We start from the raw sequence: 21,363 nt of genomic DNA, 5'->3' as shown, positions 1-21,363 counted from the left end.
GCTATGAGTATGGATGGTTTGTGTTGTGCTTCACCTGTCGCTAACTTCCAAAGTGAAAACGAGTTGTACGTGAACGTTTCGGCATATTTTTAATCCAGTGAAATACCCGACTGTGCATGCCTTCAGGTGTTAAATCGGGTTATTATTCATCAGCCTTTTTTTCTTAAAGAAAAATTGCAGATGTCTCATCCTTTTATCCATGTGTGCAGCTGCTCTGCGGACGCGCGCTCCGGTGTATCCGCTCTGGAGCGCGCACGCAGCGTCGCAGGTTTCCGCTAACTACTACGTCACCGCCGCTGTCCTTAATCCGTGCTTCCGGCGTTATGGCCGCTTGCAGAGAAGGGTAGCAGTGAATTTGAGTGGTTGTGTTTTTTGGAAATGAGCGCATGTGTGTTTAGGCAGGTGTGTTTGGGATGGCGGTGACACAGCTGCTCCGGCTGGTTGTCTGTCGGTCGACGGCTCGCGCGACAATCCGCGTGCACAGGAGGTACAGCAAGGTGCGAGGGTGTTATTACTGTAACACACTGTCTTGAGCTAACTAACATTAGCCTCAACTGCAGGATGTGTTGTGAGCTGCAGCTGCTGGTCAGCTTCTCCTGTCAAAGGCTGAAGTGAGAATACAGATGTGTTTTTGTCTGCTGGGTTAAACTTTTGTACTTTTATTTATAATTTTCATTCTCAGGTTGTTAGTAAAGGCCTGACACTTGTGTTTAGGACAGACAGCTGTAATTTATGGGATGAATAGTATAAAGTGATAAGAGTGTATTACAGTATATACAGTGTTTGATATGAGTGAGATGGACCCGACCATACCCTCCTCTTCCTCTCTCTGCTCTCTCATTTGTTTATGAGGTTCTCTAAAAAAGTAGAAGTAATCAAACTAATATTAATTTGTAATTTTTCTGGCTATGACTTTTATTTATATATATATATATATATATATGACTCTATAGAGCTGCAACAATTAGTTAATCAGAAAATTAATCTCCAACTATTTTGATAATTGATTAATCGCTTTGAGTAATTTATTTTACCAAAAAATGTCAAAATTCTCTGGTTCGAGCTACTTAAATGTGAATATTTCTGCATGAATATTTTCTCCTCTATGGCAGTAAACTGAATGTCTTTGGGTTGTGGAATATTTGTTGAGACAACAAGACATTTAAGTTAGCATCTTGGGCTTTGTGAAACAGTGATCAACATTTTTCACCATTTTCTGACATTTCATAGACAAAACAACTTATCAAGGAAATAATCGAAAGATTAACCAATAATGAATATAATTGTTAGTTGCAGCCCTCCTACTTTATGTAAACTACGTTAAGTGGGTGATAGAGTTAGAAGAAAATCATTAGGCTAATATGGAGGAATTTGAGTTGTTTACTCATTAGTTAGTTCACACATTTAAGTAGAATAGTGGATTATCTTGAGGTATCATTTTGCTAGAAAGCAGCCATTAAGCTGAGTAATAGACAAACTTGAAGCTTTATTACATTGCTGATAACCAGATTAGATAGTTTCATCACAGAATTTGATTTTGATGTATCAGTACACACCAGTTTATTAGGTACACCTAGTTAAAATTAATGCACAGTTTTTCTTTGAAACTGCTTTAAACAGGTGTTCACTCAACTTTATGGTAACTTCTGAGGTCATAGTTTGTTGTGCTGTCGATTTGTTTTGTGTTGCACTGAGAGGTGTTTCTAATATTTTGTCTACCATTGCTGATATAAGTGGGAAGGACAAATTATTATAAATGCTGCCTTTTATAACACAGTATAATTCAAAACCATTACAAACTGAAGCCTCCAAAATCCACAATTTAAACAAAAACTGAAGATTATCATGTTCATGAAAGTCAGATTTTTAGTTCAAACTTGGTGCAACATTTATATATACTGAGAGATGATCCTTTAATATTTTGTCCACCCTATTTATTTCAATAACGTTACTATTTATTTTAAACTGAGTGCGGGGATACAGTTACTGTATATAGAAAAGATGTTAAAACTGGCCGAAACATTTATTTGTGAAGTCACTCAGCAAGAACAGAGAAATAAATAATAATATGGTGTGTCGGAGCCTTAATTCAGCTGAGAAAAAGATTTCAATTTAAATTCTTTGTGACATTGTTGTAACAAAAATTACAACCTGACAATAGGTAGTTTTTATTAGAGCATCTAGAATATAGTGTATACAGCTACAGTATCACAGTATATATCCCAGCTCTACTGTACAAAGTAGTTTTGTGAACGACATCTTCCTCACATGTATTTTAAACTGCTTTTTCATTACCTACGTTTTTTCCTGTCCGGCTGCAGGTGTCCTCTGCTTTATCAGAGCAACTGCGAGTCTTTGAGTCTCTCAGAGAGAAACAAAGCAACAAGAAGAGATTTGAAGCTACAGAGAAGAAGCCTCTCAGTATCCGACTGGCTGATGGCCGAACAGTAAAGGGAACAGCTGGTGTCACCACACCTGTTTCTGTTGCTCAGAGTGTCCGGTAAATACATGACACATACAGATATATATTCTGCAGTTGTTTTTGATCTGGCTTCAGTGATATAACAGTGTTATTGCGTGTGTTGTTGCAGTGTGAAGGGAGCGTTGGTTGGTAAGGTGAACGGGGAGCTGTGGGAGCTCGGACGGCCTCTAGAGGCAGACTGTGAACTACAACTTCTTGGGTTTGATACACTTGAGGGAAGACAGGTAATCGCACTCCTTTAATGTTCCCTTTAGCTTGTTTTCACACATTACCTTTTAAGGTGGATCTTAATATTCTAAAATATTATAAAAGTGTTTTTTCTCCCCGTCACTCTTTCATGACTTGAGTGGAAAACATCTTAAAAGTGAAGGAAGGATAACTGGGATGAAACATTAGAAGGCAATAAAAGATAACTAAAGTCACATCATTACATAGCTAAGAGTGGATGTTGTTCATCCTGTTTCAAATATAATAAGTAATTGTGGGTTTATAGAGTCTTAAAGCCTTCTGTAAAAGATGCTTGCTGTGTTTCAGAAGTCAGAGGAGGTAGTTAAAGAGGCACTGGAGAAACTTTTTCTCTGCATTTAGAGACCAGCTGTCATTGATCTTTCCAGACCAGTTATCCCACATAGAAACCTTTTCTAATTCAAAAAGACAACACAACATCTACTAGATTTCTGTATCTAAACGTCTCTGTACCATCCGCTTTCCTTTTTCCACAGGTAGCATGGAGGACAGGAGCGTGTGTCCTGGGCGGGGTATTGGAAGGCGTGTTTGGTGCCGAGGTGTGCAGAGAAGGAGCGTCGGAGCTCGGGCTTTACTGTGACCATCTGCTGGAGAACAGGTGAGACGTCCATGTAATCACACTGATAAAGGAACGCAGGTCGCTTTCAGGTCATCACTGAGTTCAGTGTCAGCTCTCGCATTGAATTTCAAGTCGATGATGATTTCAAGACACTTAAGCGAGTCAGAAATTTCTGTGTGGTTGCACTTGCGGAATTGAAATTTGCTTTCATCCTTGGAAATTGTTTCCAGTCATTCTGGAAAACGGCCTCCGCTAAATGTCAAAATGCTTAAACTTTAACATTTTAATAAGCAATGAGATGCCTCTTTTTATTAACACTAAACTAAATCGCCTTTTTGCTGTGGATTTGAAGGCTGTGAACAGTTTCCCGTCTTTTCCGTCTTTATCTTTCAGGCTTTAGAGTTAACGACAGTAACTTGAGTCAAGAAAATATGATGTTATACTTATAGATGAGACAAATGCCTTAATGTTTAGCAACTGAGAACTTCAACTGAAAAATGAATGGTAACGCTTAAACTTCAAGTCCCCCTATATAGCATTTATACACATTTTACATACGGTAAATAAATTGTTTATAACACATTATAATGTAGTTGTAAGCAGACATAAGTGTTAATTAATGTATCTGTCAACAGCTGTAACTCCTCCTGTGGGCGCCCAATGTAGTAAAATACAGTTTATTATAAAATATGTCTTTATAGGAGATGTTATATAATATGTCCATATATCTGCTTAAAACTTCATTATAGTCTGTTAAAAACAATTAATTAACTGCTTGTATACTGCTTATAAAATCTAAATATAGGGACTTAAAGTAATGTGTTACAAAAGTGATCATTTCATGATATTTGGTTTGGTTTCTAAGTTTCTGTTCTCTAAACTGGTGCTTCTACAACACAACCCCCCCCCTTCAAGCTCTGTCACAGATTTTTCAGCTCTTGATGTTTTTTTATTTGTCCTCACCCACAGCGGCCTGTCTCTGAGCGATGTGGAGGAGAGATGTAAAGCAGCTGCAGCCCTCAAACTTCCTCTGTCCAGACTTGATCTCAATGCAGAAGAGATCCAAGAGCTCTTCCAGGTCAGAAACACACTCTGTCTGAGTTGAAACAGGAACGACAAATAGATCATTTTTTCCACTTTGACTTGTCATAGCAAGTAAAGCACAGGCGTAACTACTAACGTTAAGAAATGCTCCTTTTCTTTTATAGTGTCCCAGCGTGAGCCAGCATGCACAATACCACATAAATGAGCTGCAGTCGTTACTGATGTCATTAATTACACCTTTGCTTCTCCGGCAGTGACGTGTCAAAATGTGTGACGCCTTGAAAAGGGTCTGTTTTAAGGATATAGTTTGTTGACTTAGTAGTGTTTTTTTTTTTTCCCCTTAAATTTTTATTGACAACATATTTTCAGCATTACACAATGGAAATAACAAAAACATAACAAAACAAAAACACACACACAGAAAAAACAAACAAAAAAAACAACAGAAAAACATCTGTTTTGGATGTTAATTCACATTTTCCCATCATTCATTCAGTTGATCAGTGGTTTATGTTTTCACTTTGCTAATGCTGCCCTTCTGGTGTTTATTTGTTGCTGAACATATCTTCATGTAGGCCTGGTGAATGTCTTCTGCCCAAACATAATAGACCACAAAGCACATTAGGCCAAAGAATTCATAGAACAATATAATAATGTAGGAAGTATATCAATGACCTGCTGTCATTCTGCCATATTGACTTACACTGTTCCTGTTGCAGCTTGTGTAACTGAGCGTTTATAGACGTTGCCTTTTGCTACTGTGCGAGTAGCAGTGATATTACTCACTGTGTGGGCGTGGCTCATGTTTATAAGTACAAATGATACTGTCTGCTGTCCCCGTGTTTGCTTATAAAGGTCAGACTCCTTCTTATTGTCCTGTTGTCCATATTGAACTGCAATAAATATGAATTATCTGTGTGTTTTGTGGGTTTTGTTGTTACAGAACAGTAAGCTGAGACTGCAGCTTTTGGAAGAGCAGATGAATGGCCCCACCGTCTCAGTATACAGGCATGTACAAATACGCACACCTGATGTTGACTCAGTGTCTCGTAAACGCTCACTAAAAGGCTCGTTTCATCCTTTCTGTGTGACGCAGGTGTGGAGACAGCATAGCAGTTTGTAATGGTCCCCTCCTCCCACACACAGGCCTCCTCAAGGTCTTCAAGATGCTCCAGGTGTGTGTGTGTGTGTGTCTGTGTAATCATCTGTCCTCTGCATGCATCTGTGCGCTTTTGTGTACTGTTTCTGTTTTTTGTCCTTGAATTTTCATGCCACATCTGCTTCCTAAATGTCATTATTTCCTTTAGCTTTGTGCATTAGCAGTTTTATTAAATTGCAGCTTGCAGATTGATGGCCGGTCCCTTGAAAGCCAAACACTGTTTTATCTATTATAATTCTATTATTTTATTATAATTCGATACTTGAAACCTATTTTATAATAAAAGCAGCAAACAAACAATAACGTTTAGAATTTATGTGGCAGATGATGGTCGAAGATGCAGGATTAATCTCGTCCAATCGTTAAAAATATGTTTATTTTGGACCCGTTTGACCATCTGTCTTGTGGGACGCATGCTGGGTAAATGGAATTTTCCTCGTTTTTATTGATCCAGGGAGAGTTTTCCATACTGGGCTGTCACTGGGTAGACTGGGATTCTATGGCAGCCATGCTGGAAATATCAGCAGCAGGATGTTGTGTTTGTCAGAGGCCAGTTTCCTGTTCTCGGCTGTAACAAACACACTGCCATCCATCACACATACTGTCACCGTCATCGGTTCAGCCTTCCGTCTTTTGGCTGACCCTCACTCTCCCTTTCTCTTTCCTTTATTTACTCATTGTTTCCTCTCTGTGTTCTTACTTCCACCGCTCCACACTCTGCCTCCGTCTGCCCTCTCGCATCCCAGCTGTCCACCGTGACCCTGGTCAATCACACAGAGTCCGCAAGTTTGATGCGTCTGTTAGGTGTGGCCTTTCCAGGAGAGAAGGATAAAGAGGAATGGGAGAAGGAGCAAGAGGAGGCACGGCGGAGGGACCACAGACGCATCGGGACGGTAAAATCAAATTCATATTAGTAGAGATGAATAGATTGAAATCAACTAGTGAGTAAAACTGAATGGTGAAAAAAGGGATTTGTGGTCATAAATGTCATGTATCTGTGTTTTTTGCAGGACCAGGAGCTGTTCTTCTTCAATGACGTCAGTCCAGGCAGTTGCTTCTTCCTCCCTAAAGGAGCCCACATCTACAACACCCTCACTGACTTTATTAAGGTGAACATACAGTTAGTAGCAGTTATTAGCTGTTAGTAGCAGCTAATGTGGCCTCGAGCTGCTAACCTGAAGCAGAGATGAGGAGCGGGCTGCCGAGGTCTGGTGACCTCACTGACCTTTCTAACTTCACACCCCCAGATTTTTTTTTCATTTTCAAACTTGTAATTTTCAGCTCCAGCTGAGGCAGTTTATGAGGTTTTGTGCAGCTCCATCTGGAGCCACGAAAGGCTCTATACAACTTTTCTCAAATACGCAGGTGTACTCCCTAAATATCAGGGATTTTCCTGGTTTATGGAACTCTAATTCTAACTCTAAATATTCATATTCCTGTTTACATGCTACAGATTATAGCCTGATTAATGACCAAGACCTTCCCCTCCTCCTTTCATTTCCCTATCTTACTATCATGTTGTTGCTATTGTAAACCCTTATGACTTTGTGTACAAATTTAGCGATTTTTACCAATGAAGGTGATTCAGGACTTTTACCTTTACAGCTTTACAAAGTAGAAAATGATTGTAGAACTAAAAATATATATATCTATATGAAAACTGCTACAAAAACAACACTCAGTTGACCACACAGACACAAGCTGGTTTTCTAAACTGAACCCTTAGAAGAGATTACTTGTAAATGATGACACAGTGATAGAAATATGAAACCAAAGATACCCTAACCCCTGTAGTCTATATTTGGCTGTTTCAGACATAAATTCTACTCTTTTTTTGGTAGCAAAGATAGTAAAAGTTTTCATAAAATGATTAAAAATAAATGAATCCTACAGGGTTGCAACACTTCACCTTTGCTCTCTGCTATGTGTTGTACTGCTGCAACCACCTTAAACGAACTGAAACTTAATAACCGTGTTGAGTTTATGCCACTAAAAGTGAAAAACCCCACATGTCTTAATCGATTATGCAAACTTCAACTGTGACCATAATTCTGTCTGTGTAATTACAAAATGCAGCTGATTCAGTCTTTCCTTCATTTGGTTAATATTGGATGATTGTCCATGTAAACATAATGAGTCTCTCATACACACGTAGACACACACAAACATACAGGGTTTCTACCAGTGTATTGCAAGCCTGGCAGCCCGCCAGACCTAAGTTGACTCCCTGTCAGTCCTAAACAACAGGGAATTTTTTTTAAAAAATTCATTTTTAAGATGTTTTTTAAACATGGAATAGGTCAGCGTGTAGGTTGTGTGTATGGTCGAGAGAGAGAACGTGTGTGTGACGGTGAGTATGAAGTTAACAGTAATGTCATAGCTGCAAATGTAGCAGTGCAGTGTGTGTGTACAGTTTAGGCTGTTTGCTGGTGGAAAAAAATGCTTCAACTCCTCAAGACCCAAGCCGTGTTCCCGTGTCTTGCTCGCCACCCGGATTAAGTGAAGGAGGTCAGCACCGACGTTTGCGACAACTTCAGCCCAGGCTCACTTAAAGTGGACTGACGTTTAAGGTGGACTGTTCTTCATTTTAGTGACAAGCCGCTCCGCCAAGTTTTGTTCAGCACCCAACCCCCCCCCAAACACACACACAGACACAAAAAGACATTTGGCTGCAACTTTTCTGGTGGAAACCCTGAACACATATGTCCATACATTAACACAACAATAAATGAACTGCGCTGATTGCACCCTCAGGATGTACGTCTTCATATTAGCTGTCAGGATATTGCTCTTGTTAGCCTTCAATTATTACAGTGTTGTGACAGTCTGACCGTGTCCTGCACTCATTGTCACACACATCCTTCCTTCCTGACCTCTTGCAGAGTGAATACCGAAGGCGAGGCTTCACCGAGGTTGTGACCCCGACTCTGTACAGCACTGCATTATGGGAGCGTTCGGGCCACTGGGAACACTACAGCGAGAACATGTTTACAGTGACATCAGAGGGCTCTCAGACCTACGCACTCAAACCCATGAACTGCCCCGCACACTGGTGAGAGCACACACACGCACACACACACACACACACACACACACACACACACACGTTCCTATACTCCAGCGCTCTGTTAGACACCTCCTGTCCTGTGTTCAGCCTCATGTTTGAGCAGCGTGTACGTTCATGGCGGGAGCTTCCTCTGCGATGGGCCGACTTTGGAGCGCTGCATCGTAATGAACTCTCTGGTGCTCTGGGAGGTCTCACTCGTGTTCGCAGGTTCTGCCAAGATGATGCTCACATCTTCTGCACACCTGAACAGGTACATCAAACACAAATAAATATTCAGATATTTATTTATTTATTTTGGCAAGTTCTCTTTTCTAGACCACAGCATACTTCTTAAAGGAGTTCACAGTTTTCCAAGTCTCATCAGGTGCCCATATGAACATTGAAACAGGTTTTGCTCGTTGTAATCATTCCTCCTGTTCATACTGACCATTAGAGGATCCCTTCTAAAAGTGCTTACGATGTAAGTGATGAGGGACAAAATCCACAGTTGTTGTTTTAAAGGTGCATCGTGTAGGATTTATTGATGTTCAGCAGTGAGGTTGCAGATTGCAACCAGCCGAAGACCCCCCCCCTCCCCCATCCCCTTCCAAGCGTGTAAGAGAACTTATGGTGACCGCAAAAAACACGAAAGGCCCCTTTTGGTTTGTCTGGCGGACATGGCAGGCTCTGTGGAAGAGGACCCGCTCCCTATGTAGATATAAAGGGCTCATTCTGAGGTAACAAAAACACAGAGATTCTTATTTTCAGTTGATTATACACTAATTAAAATAATGAATATTATATTCCGATGCCACTAAATTCTGTGCACTGCACCTTTTAAGCAAAAGTGTATTTGAAGATCATATGAGGCTTCAGCTGTCTTGAGTTAGCCTCTTTTTGAGTGAAGCTTCATATTATCTTCAAATACACTTTTAAATACACATTTGCATGGAGTGAGGGTTGTGGATTTTGTCCGCCATCACTTACATTAGATGTGCATTATGAAAAAAATCTCTTAACGGTCGGTATAAACAGGAGGAATGATTACAGCAAGAAAAAAGGGGCCAATGTTCGTTTGAGCACCTGAATATCGTTTTAGGACCGACTTGGAAAAATGATGAGCCTATTCTTTAAGGTGCTGTACCTGCTATAGAAACTGAAAATGGGACACATGTGGAACCATATTACAGTGATTAGATGGGTTGTACAAATAACTCCTGAGACATTCCAGGAGGCCGCAGCCTGGATGAATGAAGGTCTTTGTCCTCTTCAAACATTACACCTCCATATGTGCATCTCTGCGGCTGTACAGTCTGTGTAATCCCGATCCCCTATATAGTTCCCTGGAATGTTCCCATGATACTGATTGTGCTCCTCCAGCCTCTCTGTTGACATCCTGTCAAGTCACAGAGATCATAGTCATATGATAAGCATTGCTACGTTAGCCTCTGAAATACTAATTTAATCTCTGGAGCACTCAGGGCTTTACAGTAAATACACTGGAAGATTTTCTTTCTTTTTCCCACCTTGGTTTGAATTTAACCCTTTAAACTTCATGCTAAACTGTTTGCATTGTTATGTCCTCTTGTTGCCCTTGTCTAATACTTGTTTCCTGATTTCTCTCCAGCTGGAAGAAGAGATTGTTGCTTGTTTGGACTTTGTGAGGAGTGTTTATCAAGTGTTTGGATTTTCCTTCCACTGCCTCCTGTCTACACGTCCTACTCCGTGCCTCGGAGAGCCTGAACAGTGGGACAATGCTGAACAGGTACACAAACATTTTGATAACGATGATAATGAAATATTTTGACTTGCTGCATATAAAGTAAAGAGCCACAAGCATACATAGTCGTCAACAGGGCCAGCTGTTCAAATGCATATGACCTGTAAATCACAGCTCCAGAAAAAAATCTTTAAACAAAATGACACGGTGTAATGATATCCACTTAAGCAATCAGTTATGCGAGTGGTACTTTCCAGTCGAGGGCTGCTCCGTGGCGAGCTGCTGGTTAGATGTATATCTCTAAATCTCCCCATGGACGCCTTTTTAAATAGGCACAGCAGCAATTTAAGCTGATTCACTTGAGTGTAATTGAACATTATGGTTCCAAGGTCCCACAGCTCCTTTATACACACACACATACACACAAATCATAACGCGCATTAATGTGCTCTTTACTATGCCTACTTACTCTGTGTGTGCGTGTGTGTGTGTGTGTGTGTGTGTGTGTGTGTGTGTGTGTGTGAGAGCAGCGGTTGGAGAGGAGTCTGCAGCAGTTTGGTGAGCGGTGGGAGTTGAACCCAGGAGACGGAGCCTTCTACGGACCAAAGGTCAGTGGGAAGGGCAACATGCAGTTTAGGAAACTGGTTTCCACACACAAGTGCAAATATTGTTTGTCTTGGATTCTGCTGCAATTAGCAAAAAACACTTTGGGTCCTCCACTCACTTTATTCACTGGCAGAGTTCTCCTTCATGCTAAAAACTACTGCAAAAAGCTGCAACAATTAGTTGATTAATCGAACTTGATCTTGGGAATCAGCGTTTTCCCCAAAATGTTGCACCTTTCCTTGAAAAGTAGCGTGTAGATAGCACACATCATAGTCTCACTTTCATGTCTAACTCAATCTTTTAGGATCTGTAATTGATGTTTCAAAGATTACAGAGTAACACAGATGTGTTTGTTTTCCTTCTGGCTCCGCAGAGAGAGACATTTTGAGCCCCAAATTATACCAATCACACCATCCAAAACCACAGAAACACAAATAAAAACAGAGAGATGTGATGTGTTGTTCAGTGTATTTATAGTTGCCCGTGTTTTTGCTTTGAAAATAGGAAAAAAGGCGTAACATGAGAATGACATTGGTTTTCTTTGAGGCGATTTCATATTTACAATACTTGTGCAAGAAGTCGGTAAACATCAAGAGGAAGTTGGCGACAGGCAGACGTTACATGATCGAGCTCATGTGGAGGCACAGAGAGTTGAGGTAGGTCAAGTCAGGGTGGGGTTAGACACATGAACACACTCAATGAAACAAACAAACATTCCTCGTAGCCATCAAGCTAGGGTGTGTTAGCCACAATTAGCTAGTTAAGCTTATCTTGGCAAATCGTCGGTAATAATCGCTGTCCACAAAAATGCAGTTTGTCCCCAGCAGCGTCTCTGAGTTCAGAGCTCTGAATACAGATGTGTTGGTTTTGGCTTGAATAGAGAAGTGAAACCTGATAACAACACGCCTACATGTTTCATCATAGGTCGACATCCAGATCAAAGATGCCATTGGCAGACAACACCAGTGTGCCACAATCCAGTTGGACTTCCAGCTGCCAATCAGATTTGATCTCCAGTATGTTGGGTGAGTCCGTCACAGTGATTTGACCTTCTGTCCTTTTACATCTGTAGTGCACGCTGGCACTTGTCTAGCATGTGTTTGTGTGCTTGATAAACCTACATGCTTGCTATATATGATGTCTAGTAATTGTCCTAAGAATTGCACAGATCTAACTTCATTGGGGCCTAATTTGATTATGAAAGGTTGCTCCTTTTATTGAATTTATCAGTTCAGGCGAGCACGCTCCCCGTTTCTGCCTTAAACCTCGTTATGCGTGTTATACGTCTGCCCTACTTCCTTCATGGTCTCTTTGTATCAAAGAGTTCTTCAACACTCCATGTACAGTAGGAGTGAACAAAAAGGATGAAATCCTTTATCACTGTATATGTGACTATATGTTGTGACATTGATTCGTCATGATACAGCACATTTTCTGTAAATGCAATTGAAACACATTTTGCTCGCTGTAATCATTCTTCCTGTTCTTACTGACCATTAGAGGATGCCCTCCAGATGAACTTACAATGTCAGTGAGGGGGGACAAAATCCACAGTCCTCGTTCTGAGGAAAAATGTATTTCAAGTAAATCTGAAGATAAGATGAGGCTTCAGCAATCTGAGTTAGTCAGATAAAGTGGATATCTTCCACAGTTACAGTCTTTTTAGTAATAACGTCCCTCTTTGTGTCTCTATGGACAGTGTTTTTCCTGTTCATTCATTTTCAATGTTCATTTGGACATTGACTATTAATTTAGGATAAATTGAAAAATTTTGAACCTATCCCTTAATGCATAAAATAACCAGACAGTTTTGGTTAATCTAACTGATCAAATACTTTGCAGATCAAGTTACTTATTCACATTGATCCAAAACAGTCCTGCTGATCAATTTGCAGCTTTGCACACAATGTCCTTAAAAACCCAGAGATATTATGGGGAAAAATGCTACGGTATAAACATTCAAAAATCTCGGATTGTAGACAAATTAATATCTCCTGATGGTTTATATCGTCATATCACTCAACCCTCACTCTATTTATAACCCTTCTTTCCTTTCTCTCAGACAAGATGGGCAGTTACACAGACCGGTGATGATCCACAGAGCAGTGCTGGGATCACTGGAGAGAATGTTCGCTATACTGGCTGAAAATTTTGGAGGGAAATGGTGAGAAGACAATAATAAAAACGTGGAGTCAGATGGATTTTATTAGGATGTTATGACACTGTAGCTATACCCTCACTTCTCTGTCTTTTTTCTCTCAACAAGGCCACTGTGGTTGTCTCCGGCGCAGGTCATGGTTATTCCTGTGGGTGGCAACAGTGAGTCATACGCCAAGCAGGTCAGTCTATGATGAAGATTTCCTAGTGGTACAGCAGCAGACGACTTTCTCTCTGGCTGTCGTTATTAATTTGTTAATGTAAGAGGCACATGACAGATACAGTCTTAAGTGACGTACTTCTCTGCTCTCATAAGGTGGTCCGGCAGTTCCGTGAAGCTGGCTTCATGGTTGATTTGAATGAAGATCAGGGAGCGACCTTAAATAAGAAGATTCGTTCTGCTCAGCTGGCCCAGTACAACTACATATTTGGTAAAGATGAATAATAGGATGAAAACTGTAGCTACTTAAAATACCAAAGTCTGTCACTGATGTTCTTTTTTTTTTTTTTTTTGGCGTTTTTGCCTTTATTGGGTGGTGGGCAGTGAGGAGGCAGACAGGAAACAAGGGGAGAGAGATGGATATGACATGCAACAGGGGGTCCCTGGCTGGGAATGAGCTAGGGACGTTGCTGTTATGAGGCATGTGCAGTAACCATTTGGCTACTGGGGCGCTCCGACGTTCTTAAAGTCTACTACACTAAATCAATCTCCATGTTCATTGCAATTAACGTTTCTATACTTGAAATAATCAGGCGTTCTCTTAGTGTTTCTTAGTGTTTCTTTGTGTTTCTCTCCAGTTGTAGGAGATAAGGAGAGTGAGAGTGGAACGGTGAATGTGCGGAGCAGAGGGGGGAAACAGCTGGGGAGGAGGCCGACAGAGGAGGTGCTGACGTCTCTCACACAGCTACGAGACACCAGGAGCAACCAAGACGAGTTTTGACAAAAAGTCGTGGAAATAATGAGTCACTGATGTAAAAGTTGTTTGTTTTATGTTTCAAGCAGTACTTTAGCTCTGTCTGAAGAGGTGGCTGCTAAAATTTTTAATAAAAGTACATATATAAAAAAAAATAGTTGTCCATGTTCTTCACTCTGTGTTGATTTGTCCATTAATGGCATTCACTGATAAATATGCGTGCTAAAAAGCAGAGTAGAGATTAAATGTTATTTTAAGATAACTATCAGTCTCATATCAGCATTACTCAGCTACAGTTGCAATTTTGTTCACTAAAGGCCATTAAATATGCAAACCTCCTGTGTGCGTAAGCTTGTGTCATGATATCAGAATAGAAAAGCAGGCATACCTTTAAAAGACTGGAAGAAAGGGAGGATACGGAGGGGGATTTGACTAAAATAGGAGAGGGAGCAGCAGTGTCAGGGCTGTGTGTTTTCATGTGTGTTTAGTGGAAACACCCAAGTCAAGGTAAAGGTCAAAAGGATTGGAAGTTTTTCCTTTTTAATTGAGAGAGGGCAGCAGGATGGAAAAGACATCAGTCACAACAGTGACACAGAAGGCGAGGGAGAGAGGGAGGTGTTGGCTACGAGAGAATAAACTGAGTCAACCGGACAAAAGCAACTGCTTCAGCCGGTTGTGAAAAAGGTGGAGCGGATTGTGTGTTTTAGTTCTTCCGTAGCTTTTTTCGGTGGGACAGAGAGGAAAGGTGTGTCAGGTTCATGACAAAGCCGGTGCTGTTAGCTGGACACATCAGCAGATTTAACTACAAGTTAATCAGAGTCCCAGTTGAATACACACAAAATTTAAGCGTGTTTTGAGTACATATGAGTATTTTCACACGGGAAAAGTGTTAAAATGAAGTACCTGTGATTATCATATACTATGTTCCCACAATGGAAGGAAGTGGAGGGGTGTCACACGACTGCGAAATGATGAAGCAGCTTGTGGATGGACAGGAAAACAAAGATTGAATCAGTGGAAAAACATTTTGAAATCCATTTGTCAAGTTTAATTTTCGATGACAGCTTGATTGACACGTATCAGTGTATTGTATCATTTCCTGTTTTGTTAAACTTTTTTTGTACTCTAACTGCAAAAACAGGACACTAAGACGATTAGTATATACTGACGTATGGAGTTGTGACACACTAAGTCAGTTTCATCCATGTAGTTGAGCAGATATTAGCTGCCAATAAAGGTAAGAGGGGAATCAAAGCATCAACAGACCATTAAAGGGTTGGTTCACTCAAATTAAACATTTTTTCTCATGTAGCTTCTATTTTATGTTGATGTTTTAGTGTAGTCATAACCTTTTTTTCCACCTATGTTCATTTTAGTGTTTTTCTCCTATGTTCATTTCCATATTTTATATATGTTTTATTTATATATATATGTTTCATTTACATATTTATTTATTTGTTTCATGATTTGTCTTTGTAACTGTTGTTTATAAGAGTGCTATACAAATAAGGTTATTATTTTTGGTATTATGTGTCATGGTTTTCAGATTTACATCTAAGATTTCTGCTTAAAAAATTGAATAGCAGCATCTATTTCCACGCTAGTCTGGAAAATCCAGACCTCACCGTGAACTGTTTTCAGTGAATAAGAAATAGTCCCTATGAAAACTGTTCACAGTGAAGTCTGTGTATTGTCCAGAGTGACATGGACAAGAAAGCATTTTTAAATTTCCCAATGCTATAAACACCGCAAACAAAATTCAAGTGTGTTTTGGCGGTGGCAGAAATCTGAGACTGATGACTAAAAACATGAACAAATAAAACCACAAGAGGCGAATGAAGGGATATGTTTTCTTGTTATTTGGGTAAACTGACCCTTTAATAAGTTTAGTCTGTTTTCAACTTGTTTTGTTCTTGATATCATACATGTTTGTATTAATAGTTCTCCTTGTTTTACGCCTGTGAACTCAGTCTGCTAAAGGCTTTGTGCAAAATGTGGAGGTGAAATAGGGCTCAGACATGAGAAGCCAGTATTGCGTAGTAGTGATGACATAGACCATTAGCTCCAGTAAACACTCCTGAAATCTTTACTTAAAAGATAACAATATCAGGTTCCCTTCACCCTACTCACTTCCCCACTGCTACCACCCTCAGTCCCTACTATCTTTTCACTGCGTACACACACACACACAAATAGCACAAAGCAATCCTTCATCCAACTAGCAGAGTCGCACAGAGTTCATAGGAAATTATTTTTAGCTAAAGGGGTTTACCAAAAAAGATAAAGAGAATTAATTTAGGGAGGGATAGATGGATATCTACGACAGTGTAATATAAGGACAAAGCTCTCATGGGAAAACCATTAAGAACTGTCCATTTATTTAAAGTTAATCGTGTTCTCCAGTGACAAACAGAACAAACACGACAGCGGCAGCAGAATATTAGTTAATAAAAGTATTTACTAATGAAGAAGCTCAACAGTTGCTGTTAAGTGACAGATTTTAGGATCACTGTTGTCCTGGAAGTCCCGTTTTCCTGGAGGGAGGCAGAGTGACTGTGACCCAGGCGGCGAGGCAGAGGAGGAGGAAGATAAACAGGCTGCGCTGTATTGTTCTCCTGGTATCACTGAGAACCTGTCAGCCTGACTGATTGAAGGCTCAACCTCCCAAAATAGACCTTGTGAAGCCAGGCTGCCTTTCCCTTCCATCCTGTTATAAATAACCCCTGTGTGTGTGTGTGTGTGTGTGTGTGTGTGCCCGCCCTGTGTTCATGCAAGTGTTTGTGTGTGTGTTTTATAGTAGGGGCATAAAGAGATTGTGAGCAGAGGCAGAGAGAGAGAGAGAAATGTGATCATTGCCAAGGCAGTCTTAGAAAGAGAAACAATAACAGGAGGTCTGTGAGAGTCAGAGCCAAACAGTGACAGGGACCCAGTGGTCAAGACCCCCCAGTGACCTCTTCTAAACTCCCCCCGCACACACACACACACACACACACACAAACCTACAGATTTAGAGTCTTTAACATGCTTGCAGTAATAGAACACTCCCTCTCCCTTCAGTATCCAAGGCTTAATTATTCCAAGTCATCTGTTCATGCCGCCTTGCCTTTGCTTTTGTGTTTGCGTGTGTGTTTAAGCGGTGATGTTTGGATAAGGGCTCGTAAATTACCACCTTAGGGAATATCACTTGATTATTTTGGACTGTTTACTTTATTCAACAGGTGTGCCTGGTGTTAATGTTTTTCTTGCAAATATGCAAAAGCACTAGCACGCAGATAGAAACATATAACAAGAGTCTGTGTAGACGGGTGGGGACTCTTTTTGATTGTGTGCTGTTCCGAGCAACAATCGAACACATTCCTTCTTGTAAATGGAAGACAGCGGAATAAAGTTGTCAGAAAGCTTTCTACTTTGACTGGATACCCCAAAACCTCAGCCCACCCGCGCTGCCTGGCCTAACAGTCTCGGCCCCGTTCCCTCTCGCCAACTCCCTCTCTGTCTCTCCTTCCTTCTCACTCTTCTGGGTCCAGTAACTCTCAGCTCAGTCCCGACTTTTAGTTTATACAAGGAGAGTTTCTGCATATGTTGTTCCTTATTTGATCTGGCTGCTCTCTCAATCCGTCAGACGGACTCCACTCTAATCCACCGGTGCGAAGCTCGCGCCTTTGATTTAGACTTGTGCTTGCACTTTGGCTTGAGATTCGTTTAAAGCTAATGGATGCTCCCGCATGCACAGACTCACACTGAGCTGGTGACTGCGCCAGGCCAGCGAAGACACACAGATAACTCATAACTCAGCACAGTAGTGTACAGTCTCAATCTGGCCTCAGTCTGCTCCCAAATATGTCTGCTATGCTCAATACGCTGCTGACCTGATTTCCTATCCTGCTCTCATCAGAGCGGGATACCTAGAGAGAGAGCAGACAGGGGCCAGAGAGAGAAGGTCTCTCTACAATCAAGCGCCTCTGTGTGGAAGAGGCACTCGGTTTATTGTTCTAGCCAACCTGTTGAATCGTTCTCAGGAAGGAGGAGTTTATGGGTTCAGTGGAAGGTCAGAGGTCATGTTGACTCTCAGGCCAGTTTAGTAAGCAAAGCGAATAAACCAGCCCCTAATATTTGCAGTTGCCCTTCTCCTCTCACAGCAGCTCACTGTAAATTTTTACATTTTTTATGAGGAGGGGTGAAAAGGAGCAAGAAAGAAAAGCTCGGGAGGCGAGCATCAGTTTCGAATTTGCCTGCATGAGTTTTTGCCAACCCATGTGGAAGACGCCCTCGCTCTGATATCCTGTACTGCCTGTGTTGTTCACATCTTACATGACGTAAAAGAACAAGGCAGACATATGAAATCAGACGGAAAACATTTAGGGTTGGATGCAAATCTACACTGAAAGACTTCTAAGATGCGAGTTAACTATTCCCAACTGGCAAGAGATAGTTGCGGGAGTTGATTCATTTTTGCGTGTGTAACAAAAATGCAACATTTTGGATGTGAGAAACATCAACAAGATATTTATTTATTTTCATGCGCAAAAATCAGCAGATATACAGCCTTGCCAAACATTTTCAAACACTTTTTGTTTAAATAATGTGATATTTAGTAGTTGCAGACATGGTCATCTATCACTGCACGAACTTGGAATGAATATTAGATTAGTTACCAGAAGTTATTGAACATACCGTTCACGGTACAGATATGATTCAAGAAAATATTTGTGATAAAATTCTACAACAGATGAAATAATTGTTAAATATTTAACATTTTCTAACCATGCTGCAGATGTTTTGAAACCACAGTCTAAAACTAGTTTGTACCAGAATGTTTTCATTCAGAAATTCAGTCCAGTATAGCCAGTTGATTGATTGTGTATGTAGTTATTTGTAGTGCATGTTGAATAAACGTTCACTCCCTCTCCTCGTCTCAGTATTCTCTGCAGATACTAGTGAAGCCTTGGGGAGTAAGACGAGTAGAGGCTGACCTCCGAGTTTGACCTCAGGTTGTTTTCAAGATTCCAGCTTTCGGAGGGTAACTTAAACCAGGCTGAGAGGAGAGACGGACCAGTCAGTTCATACGAGGCTAAAGGAGGGGAGGGTGCTGGAGTGCATGTCCAAAACCTTGGCGTAGATACGGCCCAAGACATGTTTGATACGGTTCAGTGTTTTTGGGGGGGGAAACTAAGATTTCATAACTATTTCTGTGTATGATGGACGTATAACTTATTTTCAATATCTATTTGTAGTTACATAACTAGAGGCCTGAAAACCAACTGTTTGTGTGTGTTTGTGCATGTACATGAGATTTGTGAGAGTGATCGCATGTATTGCAACAGCAGTAACAGGCATAAAATATGAAAATATGAAATCTGTATCCCACCACCTAAAATATATTGTGTTGTAAGTTATTGCATTTCCTGTTCATGGCTGTTTACAGCACGCAAGTTCTTCTCGTGGTGAAGTCAGCTGAGAGTGTATCTCTGGTAAAAGGAAGTGAACAGAAAAATACTGATTATATAACTGATTATGATCCAAAATGCAAACAATAAATGGTTGAACGCAAACAACAAAACAAAAAAATATATCGTGTTTGCCTTGCACATACATTATAGGTAAATAAATAAGAAGAATAACTTATCTTAGAGATAATGCAACCAAATCTGATGATCCTATAAATCAAACTAAAATGCTGTGTGTGCATATATTAAGTATTTTTCTGAAAATTCAAGTTTGTTTTTTTTTATTACCAAATGTCTGAGCCAGTTTCACAGAGTTTTCAGACCTCAGATTATGTTTAAGCAGAGTTGTTTCTGTTGGATTTGGATTACAATCCAGGCGAGGTAGACCACTGCCCCGGAGCCCCAAATACCCAGGGGCCCTGTATTCCTCCAAATCACCTTATATCAATTGTTTTGTGGTAATTTGATTAAATGCAAATTTGTGTGGGACCATTCATGCACAGTATTAACGGAAGTGATAGGGGCCTCTCGCGGAGCTCTGCGTTTTTATACGGTCTTGCGTCTCTCTTGTGTGGAGATCTGGGCCTCCGCTACACATCAGTTGGTTGGGGCTCATGGTACATTTCCGTCCCATGTTCGCCCCAGTGGACTAATCTGGTCAGAGTCTATATACATACTATAGGTAAATAGAAAGAAAGGCTTTTGATTTACCTTTGAGACTAATGAATATCTACTAAATAATGACATTTTAAGATGTTTTTCTCATGATAAGAACAGATCAGGCTAGTTTTCCAGCCTCCTCCTAGTTCAAATTATCCTTATTCACTATTATTAATGTAGCAGTAGTTTTAGTATCTAAAAATAGTTGCCTTAACCAGAAGTAGTATGTTTTTGCAGCACGTCTTTACAGAACAGCAGTAAAATTCCTTTAAATCATGCTGCGTTCTGTGGACCTGCCAAAAGAAATAATACCATACTTGTGATAAAAAAGCTGTCTGATCTCTTTTGTTGAGATAAATTAAGTCAGTTTGGCCATTTTTGGGAGTTTGACTGAACTTTTATGCCCCGAATAAGGCGCAGGAATCCGAAAGTAACCGCAATGCATTACTGATGATGACTGATGTGACCAAGATCTGTCATCTCTGACCAAGATCTCTGTGAATGAGCAGAACAGGAATTCATCATCATCAGCAGCAGTTAATTGAAACGCCGACTGCGACACAACACACAGTAGTCTATAACCAATCGACCATAAACATACCAAAGCACTTATTATCCACCTGCGTCGTTCCGCTCTATCTCTCGCTGGGCCAGTGTGTCTGGCTGAGCTGTGCCAAGCCATACCACACATACCCGTTCACACAGACATAAATCCTGTTGTTTGTTGTTGTCATGTGTACATATGTGGCCCAGTGGCTTCTCTGAATGGGCAACAATTGCTCTTTGTGCGAATAATTGGAACAAGGTTATTTCAGCATTTTCGTCAGCCAATTAGGGTCCGACTGAGCTGACCTCTCTCTCTCCCTCTCATGTCCTTGTCTCGCCATTCCTCATTAGGGCGCTCTACCCATCGATCCCCTTTTTCTGCTTCTTCTACCCGTTTTGAACAAGTTTAGTTTCACTTCATCAGTTCAGTTCATCAGTGGCTTCGATTCATCTTACAACCTGTGCTTACGACTTCTCAGAGTTTGAGCTAAAATGTTGTTAGTGAAAAAGAATCACTGTTAGTGCTGTAAGCCGCATCCAGACTAGACTGTAAAGATGTCAGCCGTTTTCTCCACTGGCTCTCTGCGCCCTTTTCAGAGCACACACGCCCTGCTTTGATCCGGACCCTGGCACAGGATTGGTGGAATGGAGCAAATATTGACTCCATCTGAGCCAGACAAATCACTCCCCCTTCCTGCGTTCTTTCTCTTTCACTCTCCTTTACACTTGCTCAGTTCCCGTCTAATCGGCCATTACCTCTTTCTCTCACATTCCCTT

The 21,363-nt window shown here is 40.8% G+C and overlaps 1 protein-coding gene across 3 annotated transcripts; it reads left to right on the top strand.

Moving 5' to 3' along the window:
- The first annotated feature begins 184 nt into the window (after window positions 1-184).
- tars2 (threonyl-tRNA synthetase 2, mitochondrial) lies at window positions 185-14,087 on the top strand. Of its 3 annotated transcripts, none has more exons than XM_042424922.1 (18): window positions 185-355; window positions 2,322-2,500; window positions 2,592-2,706; window positions 3,205-3,326; window positions 4,257-4,365; window positions 5,275-5,339; window positions 5,428-5,506; window positions 6,237-6,383; window positions 6,501-6,599; window positions 8,373-8,542; window positions 8,645-8,807; window positions 10,164-10,301; window positions 10,787-10,864; window positions 11,787-11,887; window positions 12,925-13,026; window positions 13,129-13,201; window positions 13,336-13,450; window positions 13,818-14,087. In XM_042424922.1, exons 1-18 carry the CDS (start codon window positions 200-202, stop codon window positions 13,958-13,960), a joined length of 2,154 nt encoding a protein of 717 aa, XP_042280856.1. In that variant the 5' UTR covers window positions 185-199; the 3' UTR covers window positions 13,961-14,087. The 3 variants fall into 3 exon arrangements, 2 of the variants coding, with proteins under 2 accessions (XP_042280856.1, XP_042280857.1); XM_042424923.1 differs by having other exon boundaries at window positions 300-497; window positions 13,818-14,086; XR_006098573.1 differs by lacking the exons at window positions 13,336-13,450; window positions 13,818-14,087 and adding an exon at window positions 11,367-11,518.
- Window positions 14,088-21,363: the final 7,276 nt, after the last annotated feature.

This window comes from Thunnus maccoyii, chromosome 10 (assembly GCF_910596095.1).
Source record: "Thunnus maccoyii chromosome 10, fThuMac1.1, whole genome shotgun sequence".
In the NCBI taxonomy this organism is placed as follows: Eukaryota; Metazoa; Chordata; class Actinopteri; order Scombriformes; family Scombridae; genus Thunnus; species Thunnus maccoyii.
Note: the sequence above shows the minus strand (reverse complement) of the source record. Positions and strands in the feature narration are given on the sequence as shown.